Source organism: Poecilia reticulata, chromosome 6 (genome assembly GCF_904066995.2).
Source record: "Poecilia reticulata chromosome 6, P_reticulata-male-v2, whole genome shotgun sequence".
NCBI lineage: Eukaryota > Metazoa > Chordata > Actinopteri > Cyprinodontiformes > Poeciliidae > Poecilia > Poecilia reticulata.
In genome coordinates this window covers 23653488-23674347 of record NC_088835.1, presented here as the reverse complement: position 1 = coordinate 23674347, position 20860 = coordinate 23653488, and the positions used below count along the sequence as shown (strand labels likewise).

The window sequence follows — 20860 nt, the reverse complement described above, 5'->3', positions numbered from 1 at the left end:
CAAGGATGCAGCGTTAGTCAGTCCGCCCTCTTATCGGACACACCTCCACAAAGGGATGATAAAGTACCACAGAATCTCCTTCAAATTGGAAACTGCATTGATGAGAGATCACCTGCCCTGTCGCCTGTGAGCAAAGAGATGACTTACACAAAGCTCCAGAAAAGGTGGATTTCTTTGTGGACCACCTTTCTCAGCCTGACTTGTTTGTTCCTTTCCTTTGTTTTTTGGGAAACCACCATTAATAGAAGTTCGCCCTCTCAATTTCATATCCCGGAGCAGTTTTCCGTTGACCTACCTGCCTGTTTAGCCATCATCACTGGAGACGTAGAGGGCACCAAGGCTGAAGTAGAAGAGCTTCTAGCGTCCAGGACTAAGAAAACAACTCTTTCTGAGGATTTCTACATTAATGCAACAAAGGATTGTGCAGCTTATATTGAGAACAGAGGCTTCGTTACAGTGCCTTTAAGTGAGGAGGAGCTAAATTTTCCCATTGCATACTCCATGGTGATCCACAAGAAGATAGAGATGTTTGAACGACTCCTACGATCTATTTATGCTCCACAGAACATCTACTGCATCCATATTGACCAGAAGTCTTCCCTGTCTTTTCACAGGGCTGTGAAGGAAATAGTTTCCTGCTTTCCCAATGTTTTTGTAGCCAGTAAATTAGAAAGTGTTGTGTATGCTTCATGGTCCAGAGTACAGGCTGATCTGAACTGCATGAAAGATCTGCTGCACTCTGAAGTTCAGTGGAAATACCTTCTGAATACCTGTGGGACAGACTTTCCCATCAAAACCAACAGGGAGATGGTGATGGCTCTGAAAGTCCTCAATGGGAGGAACAGCATGGAAACTGAAGTCACCAGTGTCTCCAAGAAAGGTCGCTGGCAGTACCACCACAATGTCGCCAACGGCGTCATCAGAACAGACATGAGAAAAAGCCCGCCGCCCATCAGCAGCCCAATGTTCTCAGGAAGCGCAGCCTACTTTGTGGTCTCTAGGGCCTTTGTGAAATACTTGATGCAGAACGGAGAGGTTCAGAAATTCATGGAGTGGGAAAAAGACACATACAGTCCAGACGAACACATGTGGGCCACCCTGCAGAGGATGTCCTCGGTTCCTGGATCAATGCCCCCAAACAGCAAATATGACACGTCGGACATGATGGCTCTTGCCCGAGCTGTCAAGTGGTCTTATTTAACAGGAGACGTGAAAAAAGGAGCTCCGTACTATCCATGTATGGGGACCTACAGGAGAGCCGTGTGTGTGTACGGCGCCGGCGACCTCCTGTGGCTCCTGAGACAGCAGCACCTCTTTGCAAATAAGTTTGACCCAGAAGTCGATGACATTTCCATCAGGTGTTTGGAGTCAGTTCTGCGCTTCAAAGCTTTGGGTCATGACCCCCTGGGTTCTCTGCAATATCAAAACCTCTTGTAGAATCCAAAATGTATATAGTTCTCTTTTCACATGGAGCAGGTGAAGTTTGAGAAGCTTCGTACTTTAATTGCAATAGAACATCTGACAGGGCGATGACCCCCCCCGAGTAAACGTACAAGGTCGGCATCAGTGAAATGTCAAAAATAAGAAGTGTTTTTTTTTTTAATACTGGCTGTTAAAATAACATTTTCTTGCAGTTGTAATGTTATCTGTAATGTGTTTGATGTGCAAATTTGTCTTTTTTGTAGGCAAATAAAATGCATTTGCTTCCTGCTGCTAGCTTACTAGCAGTGCACAGGTGTACATATTTATTTTAATTGTGTCAGAATGGTATTCAGTTTCTTATGCAATGTTCTAAATCTTTGATTTCAATAAAATCTGTACATTTTGTGGATTTAATTTGTGGTAATATCTACAAGAATCTCCAAAGTGGTAAACATTTTTGGAATTCCACAACTGTGTATGAATATAGTTTTTAACTTTTTTTCTTCTAATAGATTGAAGTCCTACATGAATTATAAAATCACCTTTAACAGTTTGTAAAGCTGATTTAATAAGCTGACATTTGGTCACTCTAGCATGCAAGCTGGACACAAGTTGGTAACCTCACCATTGTCATCTTACTTTATATATTAATCATAATTGGGGCTTGGACAGCATGTTAGTAAATTAAAATCTGTTTTTAGGAAAAACCCTATTATAAACTTTATGAGCTAAAAGTGCATAATGTACAATTTACACAGTCTGATTGCTTCTTGACCACGTCGAGAAGAAACTGGTTAACAGAATAAGCATTAAACAAAAGAGTGTACATACAGTATGTAAGACACAACTGAATAAAATGCAACACCTTTTATGACAAATGTACTTCTCAATTTTCCACAAACCCTGTATACATGGATATTTAATCTAATTTGCTTCAGGCTCTCTTTCAAACAAACAGAAGGCACATCCCAGTGAAGGCCAACAAAATAAAGCTTTATTTTCCCCAGGTGAAATTTTAACAGAACATCAGCAATGAACAGTGGAAAAAGGTGCTGCCAACACTTTACATAAAATGAAACTCTGTGTTTGACACCTATAAATTGCAGTTTAAAAATCAGTTCATAAAAATATATTAAATTTCTCTCCTTTAACACCTTGAATATAAATATATATTTCAATGTAACAAAGCAGAACATGCAGCAACCACTTGTAATAAAGTGTTAAATAGTGAGGATTTAACTAAAACCGAAAACAGGCGTGACTTAACATAGGGGACTAAAAGGCAAATTACAATATTTCGAACAGCAAATGTGGGCAAAGTTATAAGGGTTAGGTTGTTTGATAAGAAAAAAAAAATACAGCAAAATGTCTGAAAATGTAACAGCATAGACTAAAAAATGCTCTCTAGGTGCAGAAAAAAAAAATGTCTGTAAATTTGAGCATAACATGAAGACAGGAGTTGGAGAGATTGAAACTCCTCCTCATGTGGCGCTGTGAAGTGGTCACTCAGGAACAGCAGCAGCAGCCATCTCCACCTTCCCGGATATTTCCTGGTCAACTCTGCAGAAACATTCAGAAGTCAGAAGACAGCTATGAGTCTGGGGAGATATCAATGCAATCAATCAGGATCAGCTTACAACAATGGCTTCTAAAAATAGAACTTTTTGGGAATCACACCCTGAAATGTGTTCAGACTGGGATGAATGTAAGAAAAATAAAAATCCTGTCTAAATTCTCAACAAAACCAGTAGGAAAATTCTTCACCCCCCCCAAAAAAAATAAGCCAGAGTCCATTGAGATCTCCGTTTTAAAATTCAATAATTTGTCCATATGCAGCTTGTTACAAGGTGGTGGTTCAAGCCAGATTGGACTTTCAAAAACACATTTTAGGCCATTGCTGGTCAATTGATTTTTTTTTTTGGCTTGACCTAAAGATGCACATTTAGAAAATGTTCAAATCATACCTCTTTTTACATATCTTTCCCCAAAAAAAAAAAAAAAAAAAAATATATATATATATATATATATATAAATTTCAGTTCCCCTAGAAAGTCAATACCAAGTGTACATGACAATGTTTTAATTTCCTTTGAGAACACAAAGTGTCGTTTAAGGACCAATCTATGCATTTACTGGACATCCATCTTCCAGTTTGTTGTAAAGTGCGGTAAATCAAATCAATGCACTTTATGCCTCTCAAATGGATTTTAGCTGTTGTGTATCGATCAGGCCAATTTCGGGTGAGGTCTGACCTACTGATTCAGATTTGGACTTATCACAATTTCATTCCAAATTAAAATAGGGCAAAGCTGCAGGATTTTTGATAGAGGTGGTCATTTTCAACGTAACAGAAAATGAAGGAATTGGAGAAATGTGCATGAGTCCTTAATATTTCTAGGAGCCTGTTAATCTTAATGTTAAGAAGTTCGTAATGTGCAACTCCTCACAAGAACTTTTGTTTTCACAGGTTATAAACTGAAAACTCCTCTGTCCTTTACAGTTAAATGTTATACTTTTCAATCAATTATACTAATCACAGCAGCAGCTGAACCATTAATCACTTATCAGGAAAGAGCAGTACATTTACGAGTGCAAGAGGAAAGCTGACAAACGATCCATTTACCAAAACATCAGTGGGGAGCAGGAGTGCAGGGAGTGAGTCATGCAGAAAGCTGTGAGCGTGAACAAGCTGGGCGTTCAGTGAGGGCCACTTACTGACAACCATGTGAGGACACGGTTAATGTGCAACAGTGCAACCACACGAACCACAATGACGGGGACAAACTAGTTCCTTGTGGCACTAACTTGGACAAAAAAAATAAAAAATACTTACCAAATATAAACTGCGGCAACTCTAAACCCGTTTGCTTTTTGGGCTTTTTTTCCTTTTATTTTTTTTTTTTAAACAAGAAATAAGTACCAGTAAATGTGACATCAAGAAAATCTGTGTACAGTTATTTTCCTATAAACTGTTTAAAGTTGTTACATTACTTTCTGAACTGGGTAAGAAAGTGCATATTCTGAAATGCAAAAAGCCTTACGCAAAATGTAAAGATTGACAATATTTGTAAATGATAATAAAAAAAACTGCATAATAAAATTATGCTGCTAACTTTACATTGCTGGCTCAGACAAGAATTTAGCTGGTTAAACATTCACCAAGCCACCTATTTTAATGAGCAGACAGTCATTCAGTCTGTTTATTTGGAATTTAAATCACATCAGTTGAGATTTGCAGAGGAGATTCTTTCCTTTAAGAGAATAGGTGTCTTGGTGTGTTTCTGCAAGCTATCTGATCAATTTATTGTTAGTTTCACGAAATACAAAAGGATGCAGAAACTGACCCTTGGTCAAAGAGCAAATACCTTTTATTGCTTTTCCTATTTTTTTCGGCGTCAAACCTTAAGAGGGGCAGGAAAACTGGTTTAAGCAGAGAAAATGTAGACAACGAACACCAACAACAGAACAAAACCTGCAGAATGTTCAGAGATTCTCCGAGTTTTTGAGCAGTATCTTTTTAAAAGAGTGGAGACAAACATGAAGTCGACGTGCGTTTCATCTATTCACAATATCTTTCCTATTGTATAAACACATTATATATTTTTTTATTATTTTTCTCCCCAGACCTAAAACGTCTTATGACAGATCTAGGCTGTTGGAGCTTAGATTTCATCCCAATGCTAAAAAATTCCGTGAACTAAATGCTTGCTCTAATTTGAAGCCAATATCTACATTAATGCAGATCATGATTTTTCAATGATGGGCATCAGACAACAATCCTTCGAAGTGCCGTATTGTAAACTGAAGCGGAACCAGCTAACTGTTGACGTAAAAGAAAATATATTGATAACTGGCAACTGTGTGCTGACGGTGCAGGCTAAAAGCGCTTTTTATCATAGCTTAGTTCCATCTTTTTTTAACGTCTTACAACATATTTTAAAAATGAACTAGACGGTTTTACTCTACAAGTCTGAGGAAAGTGTAAAAGTGAGTGATGGCTACAAAGAGGAATGTAACAGTGTAGCAAAAAGAAACAGAAATTCAACACTTCGGAAGCAGTCGGAGATTGCCTTTGAGAGACTAGGACATGCTGATGTTGTGTAGCGAACAAACAAAATGCAATTCAACACTTTGTATTGGCGGTGCATGTACAGCTGCCTTCTTCCACTTTTTTCATTCAAGGATTACAAACTTTGTTGAGTTTTGTGATAGAACAACACAAAGTTGTGATTTTTAAGTGAAAGGAAACAATCCATGATTTTCTTTTACAAATAAAGTTGAAGGTTGGCTCTGCATGTGTATAACGCAAAATAAAATCCTTCCTGCCTTCACAAGTGGACTTACCAGAAACAGAACCAGTCTCATCTACTTTGATCCCAGTGTAAATACAGCTGGATTATTTTATAATGTTTATCAAACAGCATCATGAAGACCAACGAACACATCAGACAAGTCAGGGAGAAAGTTGTGGAGAAGGAGAGCAATATTTAGAGAAGCGGCCAAGAGGCTCATGGTAGCACTGGAGGAGCTGTAAAGACTCAGCTCAGGTGGGACAATCTGTTGTCAGGACAACCATTATTTGTGCAGAGGGTAACCCTATCCATCTTCAAGCAACTGTTGAAGATTTGGCACCCCATACCCTCTCCTGTATTTTGTTTCTACTGAAAGAGTGAGAATTCAACCTTCATACAGTTATAAATGTAACTGGAAAACCTAAACCGAACGCCGTTCATGTGTTGAATACTCACTGTTTGATACATTCTGGTATGGCCACGTACTCCATAGGGACAAGCTCAGCAAGGTCTTTCAAGCTGTACACATACTTGACTTTCTGAGAAAACTTGGAGCTGCAGAAGGAAACAGAAATGGCACAAAACAAATATTTTTGCATTAATCATTTCAATTTTCCTAATATTTATACCCGCAACATACCTTATAAAGGGTTTTGTGAGTGCCAGCAGGGTACGAATGAACCAGGAGGGGTGGACAATTATCAGCGATTTTAGATTTTTCCGTAACCTATACAAAGATACCAGTCAGATGTTAAGAAAGCTCAAATTAACCATAGTCTCCTAAGTGGACTAAATGAAAATGGTGACATCTCTATTCTACTTATGACAACGGCGTCTTTTTTAGAATTGTGCTGAATTACCTGCGATCGATCTGCTGGTAGCACTTTCTGAGCCAGCCAACAGCTGGCATCTTTTTCCGAGATGTTGCCCCATTCAAATACACAATCATGTAATTCTCCGCAACCAGCAGCTCCAGTGTGCCAATGACATACCTGGAGAAGAAATCGCACGTTAAGTAATTGTTTCAAATGTCGGCTGTAATATCCCAATTAATTCGCACACTCTTACTTGAATAAATTATCCATGATGTATCTGTAGTTTGGTTGACCGCTCTCAGGCATGAAGCAAACAGCAAACACAATGATGGCATTCAAACCGTCTCCGTAATAACCTGTAGACAACATGTCAAAGACGGAGAAATGTTTATAATAAATTGAGAAAATTTGGAATACTAAATCCATGGAACTCAAGTCATTGTGCTTTTGTGCATGGCAATAAGATTACACCGACCCCCATGGCTGATGACTTTCTTGTAAGGTTCAATGGCCTTCATGTCCACTCTGTGATCTTGATCTCCAAAACGGAAAATCCTCCATCGTCGTCCTTCTTCCCGCTCCTCTGAGGCTGAATATTCCTGGACTGAATCGACAGTTTTCTGTAGTATTTCTGTGGTTTTTGGTTTTGGAAGATCATCTGAAAGAAAAAATTTAATTGAGCTAAATATATATTTTAGCAAACATATAAATTAAGCCATCCGATGATTTGTGTGATTAAAATCAGAGCATTTTTCATCAAGTATACATTCAAATCTTTAGATTATTTTCCTCATGCTCCAATTACATCCAGTTGATCATCTGTATCTTGACAACATGCTTTGCTCTCAGATTAAATTCCAACAATCATAGCTGCAGTTCATTATCACTTTCCAGGCCTTTCATTAGGAAGAAGAAAAAAATATCTTTTTTTTTTTTCTTAACGCATACAAAACATCACATGACAACGAAAATTGACAAACACTAAATAAAGTAAGATATTTACATACTCTGTAGAAGAGCAAACTACATATTTTCTTTCACTACCATCAAAATAGTTATAAAGTGATATTTGGAGGGTACGAATATCACTTTATAATGCTGCAATCTTAGTTTCATGGAACATTTGTGGGAAAATTTGTGGGTAGGACATAAAAGAGTGTGTTTCACAGCTGCCTGCAAAACTGACTCAGTTACAGCCGTTCTGTTGGGAGGAATGAGCCAGAATTACTACAAACTACTGAGAGGTCAGTGGCAGGAATATTCTGCTAAAGCAACCAAAACTAAAAAATGTCCCTAACCAAGTTCCAGGTTTAAATGTTCTTTAAAAATTAAAGTTTATTGATGTTTGAGAGGGTGTGCTTGCATTTTTATGCTGTAAACATTACTTGTAACTCAAAACATCACTGTTTATTGCAATAACTTGTGGGACAATTTATTGTCCAGCAAAAGTTATCGTGACAAACCTGTTCTGTCTGATTTAATTTCAGACAGTGTGAAAAAAAAAAAAATAATGCAATATAACTGTATGTAAACACCTGATTGCACTGAATTGTTCTTCCCAGAAACACCCTAGGTACTTCTGTGTGTATTTTGTACATCTATTGCTGCACAGTGTTTCAACATTGAGACAAGTATTTAGATTACCACAAAGTCAAACTACACAAATTCAACTGAAACACTTGTATGGGAATGTTTATACAGTGCACCCATCTGCAATATAAACCAAATTTAAAATTTCAGTATTGATTTGTGTTCTAATCTGGTCCACATTTTCCAGTAAGAGAAGAGCTATGTTCATTGCATTATCTACAGCAGTGTTTCTCAACCTTTTTCGGCCCAGCGCCCCCCTAGCCTTTATCCAGGTCCCCCACAGCCCCCCACCAAAGAATTTGTAGGCTACTTTGGACTGACTATTATTTTATAATTAATATTACTATCACTATTGTAAATGTTTTGATTTTTATGCTAGTTTCTGTATTCATCATCAAAAATAATTTCCCAGAGAACAAAAAAGCCATGTGAATAGAAATCATTTTCACAAGTGTCTACGAATAATGCAATGAACATTCAACTTAAAATCGGTAGGCCTAAGAGCAGCCAATCAGAGTGGAAAAAATATTCTTATTCTTTGCCATTTTCTAGTTGTTAAATATTCCACAAAATGACCAGATAAAAGATGTACAACAATGCCAGTTTACACTTTGAACTATTTGCAAAACGACTGAGCTCTGCAACATTAAAACATGGATAGAACTAGGCCTGTCACGATAAGTAATTTTGCTGGACGATTAATTGTCTAAAAAATTATTGCGATAAACAATAATATTGTTTCAAGACCTTTTGACACCGAGGTCAAATGGAAATGACTAATAATACATGCGATTTCCTGATATATACACCTTATTTTCAAAAGAACACGTTACACTGGAACTGATAAACTATATAAACAAAACAACCAAAAACAAAAATAAAATGGATTCTCAGTCTCCATTAACAAAAAGCGTACTTGAATAAAAACTAAACAACATAAAGTCAAAGGGAAAATAAATACTGCATTCAACCAAAAGAGTGCAGATTATGAAGTCTGTATACTATATTGCCCTTCAGTAATCACTAGATTTAAATAGAGAAAACGGACACATCCGACTACCTAATGCAGTAGTTCACACTACACCATTTTTTGCCCCCATTTCCCCCTTATGACAATCTTAGATCGTTGGCCAATCTAACCGATCATCCTGCAGTGTGTGGTGGGTTACGGTAGATCGTCGTGGCCGCTCCGATCTAAATCAGGGGTTTTCCCCGACTGGGAGCTTAACGCAGCCCGTTGAATGCGACAGGTAGCCAATCAGAAAGCGCAGATTCTCCTCCGCACTTTCTGAGGGGAAATTACGGAAGGCGGACATTGGATTGGATTTGTGGAAACAACATTAATGTTTATTCAACGTTTCGTGCACAGAATATAGAAATGACAAGGAGAGGAGTTGGAGCCAAAGTGCTACCTCAGTTGATAAACCCGGTAAGCTGTTCTTCATTAACGTGACATAAATAGGTTATAATGCTTTTCATTCAGTCAGGACGTTACGCTGACTCTAGCCACATGCATCACAGGTAAATTCTAATAAAGCATTGATTAATGCCGAATTTTAAAATTAGTTAACTGGACTTGTAGCCATTATTTTGTGCCCATGTGTCTGGACACCACACGGCACGACAAACCCGATCGAACCGTTATACCTAGGATTTCTGTCGGCTAATGTGTGGTCTCAGGGTTTGAAAATGGGCCGACAACTCGTGTAGTGTGCGCTGGACATTAGACTAAGGAAATGAGGAAGGGAGGGTCAGTGGAGAGCACCGGAGCTGAGCCTTTCTTCTTTCAGTGTCATCAACAGAAAGAAAAAAGGCAGGAAGAGACGATAAAGACGATAATTAAAATGAGGTCGATAGGTTTAATTTATCGTCCGATTAATTGATTTATCGTTTATCGCGACAGGCCTAGAGAGAACTGTAACTACATTAATCATAACTCTTCTTCTCTTCAGTGTTTCTGTGAGTTTTGGTGGTGCAGCTCTGTGCTGCCTTCAGGGGAATGGGACATCAGAGTATCATCCATAAAACTTCACCCTCATGGCATTTAATGTGCAAACCAGAGCTTTCATTGGAAAACAAAAGTTCCAGGTCCTTTTAATGCCATACAAATATGAGACAGAAACATGGATTATATCTTTATATAGACCTGACTATTGATTTATAGATTAATAGTTTTACTAGTCAGAAATTTCAAAGAACAAATCTGGTTCTTAATCAAATCCTAATGAGTCAAATTGAAAGTGTCATGGAGTCATCAGCCTCATGACATTAACACTGACATGAAAAATAATATTGAAGAAATAAATATATCAAATCTAATTAAAAACATAAATAAGTAATAAGTTCTTTACTGTTATGGTTTGTAAGATATATTTATTCTCAGTATTAGATATGGTCTCAGCAAACCCATGGCACTTCAACAATATTATTTTACCTTTTATCTGGAAATAGTGTGTTTATTCTTGCCATACATTCCTCAGTATTAAGTATTGCTCGAAAGGTCTTGCCATACCAGTTTATTCCTCCGTATTTACTTTAGTTTCTTAGTTTATTCTTGCATTTTGTTCTTCATTCATTTCCATTTAGTTTCCTTTGATTAATATTATCCTCTCTTGGTTTATTGCTATGTCCACTTTAGTTTCTTTCCTGTTGCTAGATTTATTTTATCCTTTATTGACGCTCACCACAAGTAATCTTCACTCATCACCTGCTGCGCCGCCTAATCGTCATGTGTTTCACATCATGTGTTGATTTTTCACTGTTCAGCGTCGGATTCTCTGTTTTTGTGCCATAATTCGCATCTAGTTTGTCGCTCCGTTTTATGTCCCGCTTCTCCTGTTTCAGAGTTTTGCGCAATGTACGCATCGTTTTTTTTTTGTTTGTTTTTTTTTGTTTGTTTTTTTTTTAACCCCTAAGGTGCAGGGCGGTCGGGAAGCGTATCGATGGGGAAAAGGCAGACTGATATAAACTTTTAAAACAACGGAAACAATTTTGGTATTCTGATAATTGAAATTTAAAAGTGCTGTGTTGTTCTATCACACCCGTTTCATACCAGACCACTTACAGCACCGGTGTTAATACTATAAAATGAATGCTCTCTATCTTGGTATCACCCATGGAGGGATTTCTTTATTTAAATGGGCTCATTTTTCAGAGGGATACAAAGTGAGGGTATCGTGATTTTAGTAATAACATGTTTATAAGAGCGACTTTCTGTTAGCCTTCCATAGAATCAAGCAGCTTTCAAATGGAAATAAAACACTTTTTAATATAAGTTGCTACTTTGACATAATCACAGAACTGCCAAAACATATTTACAAAAATACCAGACAAAGTGAATCACAGCAACGTCATCAGCCGGTGTAACGCTGAACTGATGCGGTGAAGCTACCAGTAGCAGGAGCTGCGCCAATAAGCTACAAACACTGAAGAGAAGAGCAGCTGCCATCGATACAGTTGCAGCCAAGCATGATTTAATGTTACACAATACAGTTTACCAAGTTGCTCAAAGTCTAAACTAGTATTGTTGTGCATTTAAGGTGTAAAGTTTACCTTCGACCAAACGCCCCCCAAAGGAATCCCAGAGCCCCCCTTTTGCAAAAATTTCCACCAGCGCCCCCTGCCATCCTCTGAACGCCCCCTGTGGGGTGGTACCGCCCACGTTGAGAGCCGCTAATCTACATGATTTGTTTACAATCAAATGCAAACACTTAAAGAGAAAAAACAAAATAGTGAATGTATTGAAAATAAACCATTTCTGAAGTGATAAACTGTCATTAGTACCTTAGAAAATGAACATTTAAAATAAAAAACAAAGCAAAACAAAATAAAAGCAAGAAATATAACGTGGGAGAAAATACATTCAAACAAGTGAAGAGATGATTGGGATAAAGGATTTGATTGACTTGTGGTTTGTAAAAAAATAAATGAAGTCTGTCCAAGAACTCTTACCACAGGAAGAGAAAAACCTGCTGTTGGGCTGCAGCCTGTTTCCAGGCAGACATAGGAAACAACTCTTCCAAGTGAGAAAGAGGAATGCAGCAATGTGGGAACAAGAACAACAAACAGCATTTTAAACAGAGTTGACGAGGAAAGCTACCAAAAAAAACCCCATAAAAAGTCTGTGAAGGACAATGTTTATAGATGAAGTTTAGCAAAACGAGACCAGGCAGCTTCTCATTTCTAACCTGAAGTCTAGCTTCTCATAACAGGATCTCACATGCATGTAGGCACTTGTGATGAAGCTTGTATATAAAATCTGATATTTTCCCATACTAAATTCAATTTTAGTAGATTATTTTCTGTTCTGTTTTCTGTTTTTTATTTCTATTATTTTTTCTGTGAGTTGACCTGAATTCAACTTGACAACCAAGCTGGTAGGCCCTGGCTAGGCTGACAACACTCTGAACTATGGAAATCAAGGAGGGGGAAAAAACTGAAATCTTCAAAAAACTGAAAATTCAATCAATAAAATCCATTTACCGTCCAGCCCTACATGCATGTTCCCAAGAATTCATCACTTTTTCCATCACTATGTTTATACTGGGGTTACTTTGCCATTCTGTTAATAAGGCAAAGTAAAACAATCAGTGTTACAAGAAACAATAAGACCAACACAGTGCTTTTTACCTTCCCATTCAAACTCATTGCTGTTGTCTGAGGGCGTCTCCATGTCATCCAGGTCCAGATCTGTAATTTCCTCCAACTCATCAGAGAGAAGAGAACCTTCGCTGCGGTCCAGAGTCAAACTCATGTCTGGAGCGGACAGTTTTTTCTTGGCCTTCTTTCTTTGGTCCTCTCCATAACCTAGGACAGATAACAACTGTTAGTAGTTCTATTATATGTGCAGACATTTTAAAAATAGACCAAATAATTCATTTTGAATGCAATGACAAAAAATTATATTTTGAAAAGAAAACAAAAAGAAAAAAGTCCAAGTAAGACTCAGGAGTTCTCAAAGATTTAACTTTAAGATTTAGAAAAAGATCTGAAATAACATTTTAAAAAGTTCTGATTATTTTTTATTTGTACAGTAATATGAAGTGCATTACTGTGTTATGATTACCAGGGTCTCTCTCTTCAGAGGTTCCAGAAAAAAACTCATCAAGCTCCTCTTCCTCTGGGAGGGGCCTGATGAAAAATAAGTTCATAATCTTAACTTTAATACTTTATGATTTTCACATTTTTGCCCATAATGTGGGCAAAAGAGACTATGCATAAGACATTTTATACTGAGTTATACTGCATCTGGGTATCTCAGTACCTTGGGAAGTCTTCATCTTGCCACTCTTCCTTCAGCTCAACTCCTTCCATTCTCAGACGAGCTTCTGTAGTGGCGACTGACTCTTGCCGCTCCAAGCTGCTTGGAGGAGGGGGGACATAAACAAGAATTCAACATTTCATAGTTAACCGAATCTAATTGCTAAAAAACAGGACTTTTGTAGAATAAAATGGGCAAAGTTCAAGAGCGAGCCACCACAGATTATCTGTAAAATGTAAAGACATAATTGGTTATTTTTCTTTAAAGGTGATGCATACAGTCTTAATGGGATTAGTCAGGAAGCCTTAAAATTGAACTCATTTGCCAAAATACCACAGCACTGTTCGTTTTGGGGTTACTGAGTCAGACACTAGGAGCCTGTTTTTAAAGACACTGGTGCACTGAGGATAAAATCATTTCATCAAGTAAACTGGGACTAATTTAGCTTTTACAGAAGTCTAAGGTAAATTAAACCTTCCTTCAGGCTCACCGACAGCCGTCTCTGCTGACGGTCTCAAAGAAAATTAGCGAGTTTGAAAGTCTACATTGTATAGCTTTCTTTTAAACCGAATTGATGTGTTAAACCAGTGTTTCTCAACCCTGGTCCTCACCGCCCACCTGCTCTGCATGTTTTAGATCAGGGGAGGGCAACTCCAGGTCTCGAGGGCGGGTCTCCTGCAACTTTTAGATGCATCTCTACTTCAACACACCAGAGTCAAATAATGAGGTCATTAGCAGGACTCTGGAGAACCTGACTGCACTTAGGAGGTGATTCAGCTGTTGGATTCAAGTGTGTTGGGCCAGGGAGACATCTAGGAGTTGCAGGACACCGGCCCTCCAGGACCAGGACTGCCCACCCCTGGCCTCTGGGTGAGGACCAGAGTTGAGAAACACTGTGTTAAACTGATTCCCTACTATGCATAATAAGCATAAAACAGATTAAATTGTAAATGCAAGTAATTATTGCTGTGCATAGGCAGGTTAATCATAAGATTTGTTTAATATTCAGGAGCCTCCAAAGTAATACATGGAGAGTAACCACAGCACTAAACATTCACGAGAAAGCACCATAATACTCATATGTGACGCTTTGTGAGGCTAATCATCGTACAATATACTTTTAGTCCCATGTTTAAGCATCAAGTCAAAAGCTTCAGCTTGTAACTGGTCTCCTAATCAGGTATTTTGCCGTTTGAAAGCTTACCAGCTTCTGCTAAGAGCTTAGTTTATAAGCCATATGCCTAACTAATGATAAATGTGGAATCTGTATTGCTGTTATACAGAGCCCCCTTTAATAGGCTACAACAATGTATTTGTCCTTGTACAGAAATTCCACAGATTTGGTATTTAATGTCAGAATAAACCCATTTAGGTATCTGATTAGAAATGGCAATAATCTCTACACAACCTAACAGCTGAAATAGGAAAATTGCTTCTTTCAAAGGAAAACTGCAGACCAAGTGGAAAGACTAATCGTAAGCTACTTTAGCCAAATAAGGAAGCTAAACTGCAAAAAACGAGAAAGTAAAAAAAAAAAAAACTTGAATCATAACACTACGCTTACATAAAGCCACATCACCACACAATGTCTATTTATATGGAAATGTAAAGGTGAAGTTAAACTGAAGATATTGTCTCTGTGAGATGTCAAACACACTAATGTGCCGTTTTTGTGATTTCATTAGAAATCCAATACCTATTGGATTTTTCCCCACACAGAACATCTGACATTTTTTTTTTTTTTTTAAAGTGCACTTATTTCTTACAAGTTCTTACAGCTTGTCCTGATGCGCACAAGCGGCAAGAAAAACAAAACCTACTTCTGCAGGTGATCAGAGTACAAAGCTGTGGTGAATTTTAAACATCGTAAACAATGATAACTGTAGAATAGAAATGACCTAAACCATTCTTACAGGTTTTGAATCAAGCTCGTTATAAATTGCATGAGCTGAACTTACGTCTTTAGGAATTTAAATCATGCTGAGAATTCTTTAGGCCTTCCTAAACGAGTTTATGTTTTCTTAATTTCTTAATAATATCTCTATTTTTGTTACATTTTCAATGGCGAGAATAAGGGGAAGTTCGTGCAGGAACAAACATGCAGAATAATGAAAAATTGGTACGGTTAAAAGGGGATCTGCGCCCTGACAGAAATGTTTTCTTTCAAGACACCCGACACAGTTAACTGGCACTGAAGAATTTCTAGCTTAAAAAAAAAAGAAGAAAAAAGAAACGCAAACTTCCGAAAATGTTTAAAAAGATGCATACCAGTTATTTTGATTTAAAATTCTGGTGCGATGTGAAATTACACACGTTAACAGTTTAATCAATACACACCTTCCTGATGCTTCTGGCGGTGAATGCGGCTTGGGAAGGCTAACCGGGGCAGAGCTTCCTCCTCCAGACTGTTTTTGCACTTTTCCTGGCGTTGTCCTTCTTGTTTTGGTCACATTTTCTCGACGAGATTTTTCGCGATTTTCCAACGCTGAGGCTGAGCTACCCTGTAAATCCTGGTCACCCTCCATTCTCGACTCTCCAGAAGACGAGAAACTAGATGTCTGTATGTTTCCCAAATCCCCATCAGTCCTGCTGGGTGTGACACAATCTGAGTCGCTATTGTTCAAACTTGTATCACTTACACCCCTCAACACTTCACTTTCTTTCACGTCCGATGCCATGAGTCCTTTTACTAGGTTCCCTTGGTGCTGACGCGATTCAGACGGGGTTTGTTCAGAAAAATACTCCGATCTTCTTTTATTTCCTATGATAGTCAAAAAGCCAAAGTGGATTAGCAACTTTTTCAGAAGTTTGTTGCTAACGGACTAGCTCTAGGAAACCGCAAACTAGCCAAGCGACGCGTTGCCAACATGTTTGTAAATCAACATACCTAATAAGCTAAGCAGTGCGAAATATCACACCGTGTACTTAGATTTGATCACCTTGTCTGAACGCGTCACAATAAGAAGCTAGTCGTCTGAAAGTGTGCTAGCTTTGCACAAGCAGCAGTACGCAGTGATCCTGCTTATCAAGTTTCCTTCCTTCCTCCCTCCAAGTCACAATGCTCTCCCCTCTATTGCGGACGTTAACAAACGTTAGTCACGTTAGCTTTTTCGGCTACGTAGAGCTAACTTAGCCGGTAGCTGAGGCTAATAACAGTTAAGTTTCGGACCAAACGTCTACTCTAAGCGGAATATATGCTCAGCCGCTTACTGTACACAGTTATTCAATTGTTCAGGAAAATTAGTAAATAGCGGTAAGTTGAACTTGCCAAAGTTCCAGGCGCCTCGACGTACGGTTGCAACCATGGACGGTTAAATAAATATTATGCGCGTGGGCATTTATTAAATAGGTGACGGGGTTTGGAGGGGGGGGGGGGGTTTAGAGGGGGGAGGGCTGATTTCACTTTTCACACATACAATTTCTTGCTTTGTTTTTACTCAAAGAGGTACATCTTTATTTATATGTTAGACTAGCCTCTCCTGGATTTAATCTCATTGATTCAATTACAATATTAAAATGCTCCATCAATCTGAAAGGGAAACTTAATGTAACTTACAAATTTGTTCAAAGTGATGACGGATGACTGGGCAGGAGCGATGTCCAGTAGTAGCAGTTACAGCAGGTCAGAAGAAGCCCCTGCCTAAGAACACACTGCTGTCATATTATGAAAAGGATCCATGGTTGTCCTTGGTTGTCCAGGGTTATTCACATTTTGCGAATTACCCTTTTTTCATAAAATAATGGATTATCCGTGTTTACAAAGATCAAATGTCATGGCAAATTACAGTTAATCTTTATTTTGTGAAAGATTAACAAAATAATAATAATAATAATAATAATAATAATAATAATAATAATAATAATAATAATAATAATAATCAACTATACAGTTATAAAACATATAGAGTCATATTGAATAAATTAAAATGTCATGGGGTTGTTTGTAAACCCCCTTATTATCAATAAAGAGAAAAACAAAAAACAACAGTGGCAGTTACTATGCTGCCAAGAAAAATAACAAAGTCAGGTTTACAAAAAGAGAAAGAGAAAAAGACAAGAGTGTCTATTTGTAACCCAGATTTTCTCCAATAGAGGTGGGTAGACTGTGTGAGATTGTCAACCATTTAGCATAGTTAGCTTAGCTACAGACTACTGTTTGCCTTCATTTCACTAGCATCTAATGAATCATGGGAAAAAGAAGTTACCTACATATTTTTATATTTAACTTGTCCTTGCACTTCTTACCACACTTAACAACAGGTGAGTCAGACAGCAGCAGCTCTAACCTCGATGCCAGCATAACCTTTAACCCGTCCCAGTGAAAAAGGTGAGCGACACTGTATTCGATGACAAGCTAGTTAGCATCATTCCAGTGAGGCTATAGGGATTTCTCTGTGTCTTAGCTCTTTTTACAATATATTTATGAGGTTGAGTGAGGTTGATAGACAGCGCTAAGACACTCCTTCTAGTTTGGATTGGTTGTTTTTGGCTAGAATGCTGCACTACTTTAGCTAGCAATAGTAGCTCAGGGAGGAGGTGGAGGAGATTGATTTTTTTAATCTGTCTCACAACAAACTGACATGACATGGTGACAACTTTAACAAATATGGAGAAAACATATTTTTTATTGAAGTTATATACTGCAGCTTGAATGAAATGCAACTACATAGCATCTTTTGAGAAGTCTGGATTGCTTTATTTTCATTTTGCATTTTGTCTATGACTGTTGCGAGAGACATGTCAATAAGCTAAAACTAATTTAAAAAATGCAAGCAACCTACTTGCATGCAACATGCAGACTGTTGCATGTAAAGTTCACAAACAGTAAATATTGTAGAAAGCAAGGCAGTTGCAAGCCTTTCAGATTTGATGCCTTTTATGGGTCAGATAGACTCAAGAAATTGTAACATCAGGGGGGGACCCAATTCATCTTTTTCTCATGGGGCCCAAGATTCCTGGTGGCACCCCTGGCTGCTGGTACTTAACCCAGTTCTGGTTCTACTGGAGGTTTCATCCTGTTGGATGGGAGTTTTTCCTCTCCACTGTCGTTACATGCATGCTCCGTATAATTGATTGCTGTAAAGTCAATGACTTAACACAAGCGATTTGCTGTCGTGTTAGCTGGAGATAGGCACCAGCAACCCTCCTGACCCCATTAAGGGACAAGGGTGTAAAGAAAATGGATGGATGGATAGATGGATGGATGGATGGATTTGCTGTCGCCCCCTGCTGGTCCAAGGAGGAGTGAATGCTGTAAGTCACTGGCTCCATTCAATCTGCTGGGTTTCCTTTGGTACAAAATTTTACACTATCTTACTGTGAGAGGTCTTTATAAATATATAAACTTCTCCAGATTATCAGACAGTGTCTAGAAGAAATTGACTTCTATAGGTCTCTAAGCTGAAATTAATTTATCATTTTTTTCATATGTTTACCAGATCTGCTAATAAATATGGCCAGTTCTGTATTGATTTGTGTGTCCTGTAGTGGAGTAGTATTCTAAAAAGGTTAAGCACACTAGGCTACATTACAGTAATGAAACAACTTCAATACTTATTAAACTGTTAAACCGTACACGCTGTATTTCAGATGATTTTATATTTGTCTCATGAATCGTCTCTCATCGTGTTGCTGATAAATGCAAGTATTCATGCATGGGCTATATTGTCATCTGAAACCAACCAGTTATTCAGGTATGTTTACATACAATTTCTTTAAGATGATTCAGCATGATATCTGATTTTTTTTATTTTATTTTATTTTTTAGAATAAATTACTTTGTGTTTATAATATATTATTTGAATTCTGAACCCTTAAATCTCATTCTCAGCTTACTTTCTTCATCCGTTAAATAGAACGAATTTTCATGTCGCCACTAGGTGGAGTCAAAAGCTTGCTAAAATGATTAGGTCTTGAGGAAAATCCTTACTTTTAATGCTGTCCTTTCCTCATTGATCGTCATAATTACACTAATATTTTCCTATTCTCTTCGTGATTCCCAGATGCACATACTCGCAGTCATCCAACAGACATTGTCAACACTATAAAGAAACAGCAACAAAATATTACCATAAAGAAGAAATTCCAAAACAGTATATGGCCTTTGAGGAATATTTTGTTTCATTTGATTTTTAGACATCAGTTAATAAAAAAAAAAGTCTAAGCAAAGATTATATTATAGATCTATGCTGTCTGGTTATTTCCAGCAATGTTTGCTGTGGATCATTCAGCATAATTTCTAATTAACACATTGCTATTTACTCTGCTGGATCATTCAACCTCATCACAAAGTAGATAATCCAGGGGGAAAAAAATTTAAGTTTATGCTTCTCTTCGACATGCATGCTGTATTCTAATGCATCATTTTTTTCAAATTCTGAAGAAAAAAAAAAAAAAAGCAGTTTAGATGTTATTTTTTTTCCGGCCAGTTTAAAACTACTAACATATGCAACTACATCGCAACTCTCAAACAGGAGGCAGTGGAAATGTAGAGAAAGAAACACATTAAAACATTGTTTTATAGTGTTGCTTTGTTCATTATAAGCCTCCGTGCTCAGTTATACAGCCAAGGGCCAACAAACAGCTATTGTTGCAAATCAGAAGGACCTTTTTTCACAATGAAAGCTACAGTTTCATTATCTAATTCAGGGTGCGTAAAGGATGATCCTTGCTTTTAAAAGCAACAGAGGAACTGCACATAATAAGCAGGCGTCTCATTTTATTATGAAAGGAGGAATAGATGCTGGGTACAATAACATAGGCTGCATCGTATTTGCAAAGCAGAATCATTAAGAGAACTTTCCAACCAATTTCCATAAGTGGAGTTGCGGGAAGTATTTAGGCGTATATCACTAATGAGAAAAGACAAAAAGGATTTTTTTCTGCATGTTCTATGCAATCATTTTTTTGGGTGCAGAGGAATCATTATTTATGATTGCAAAGCCTAAAAGGGAGGCATGAAGATAGCAACTGCAGAGAGACTGGTAAAAAATTTAAAGAGGAAGTTAAATGAATATTTAAGGGAAGATGAAATATTTAATGGAAACAAATGAGCAAAACATTTAAAACAGCATGATAAATACTAGGGAGTGCCATTAAATTGGCTCTCATAATTTGTGCTGCTCGCGACATTAGCCGGGAGGTCTCGCTCATGCGGTGTGAACTGAGAACTCCAAAGATTGTTTTCAGATTGTTTTCACCGTGCCAGTCAAAGAAAAAAAAAATGAGGACACTGTGTCTGTAACCCAGAGCTAACCTTCTATCAGAGAAATATTCATGCTTTGATCCAGTGTAGTTTGAGTATATGCCACAAGGCAGAAATAAAATCATGTTTTATTGACCTTTTTCACATTGAGGTTAGGTTAGAGTTTTGAAGAGAAAACATAATGACACAAAAACTGAATCTGATTAATTTCTCAGGAGACGTGATGCAAAAACAGGAATTGTCATAACATTATTGTTTTACGCTGCATTTATTTTTT

At 37.7% G+C, this 20860-nt stretch overlaps 2 protein-coding genes across 7 annotated transcripts; one reads left to right on the top strand and one right to left on the bottom strand.

Annotated features, from left to right (window-relative positions):
• The first annotated feature begins 32 nt into the window (after nt 1-32).
• Nucleotides 33-1831, top strand: gcnt3 (glucosaminyl (N-acetyl) transferase 3, mucin type). Its single transcript, XM_008412264.3, has one exon. The coding sequence runs from the start codon at nt 139-141 to the stop codon at nt 1435-1437; it is 1299 nt and encodes a 432-aa protein (XP_008410486.1). The 5' UTR covers nt 33-138; the 3' UTR covers nt 1438-1831.
• A 563-nt stretch (nt 1832-2394) lies between these two features.
• Nucleotides 2395-16953, bottom strand: bnip2 (BCL2 interacting protein 2). Of its 6 annotated transcripts, XM_017305060.2 has the most exons (13): nt 16648-16742; nt 15717-16140; nt 13383-13481; nt 13185-13249; nt 12749-12925; nt 7005-7187; nt 6783-6885; nt 6575-6706; nt 6355-6441; nt 6171-6269; nt 4788-4823; nt 4256-4307; nt 2395-2982 (listed from the first exon to the last, which is right to left on the bottom strand). In XM_017305060.2, exons 1-12 carry the CDS (start codon nt 16682-16684, stop codon nt 4277-4279), a joined length of 1473 nt encoding a protein of 490 aa, XP_017160549.1. In that variant the 5' UTR covers nt 16685-16742; the 3' UTR covers nt 2395-2982; nt 4256-4276. The 6 variants fall into 6 exon arrangements, with proteins under 6 accessions (XP_017160549.1, XP_081464341.1, XP_017160548.1 ...); XM_081608215.1 differs by lacking the exons at nt 4256-4307; nt 16648-16742 and adding an exon at nt 16936-16953; XM_017305059.2 differs by lacking the exon at nt 4256-4307.
• Nucleotides 16954-20860: the final 3907 nt, after the last annotated feature.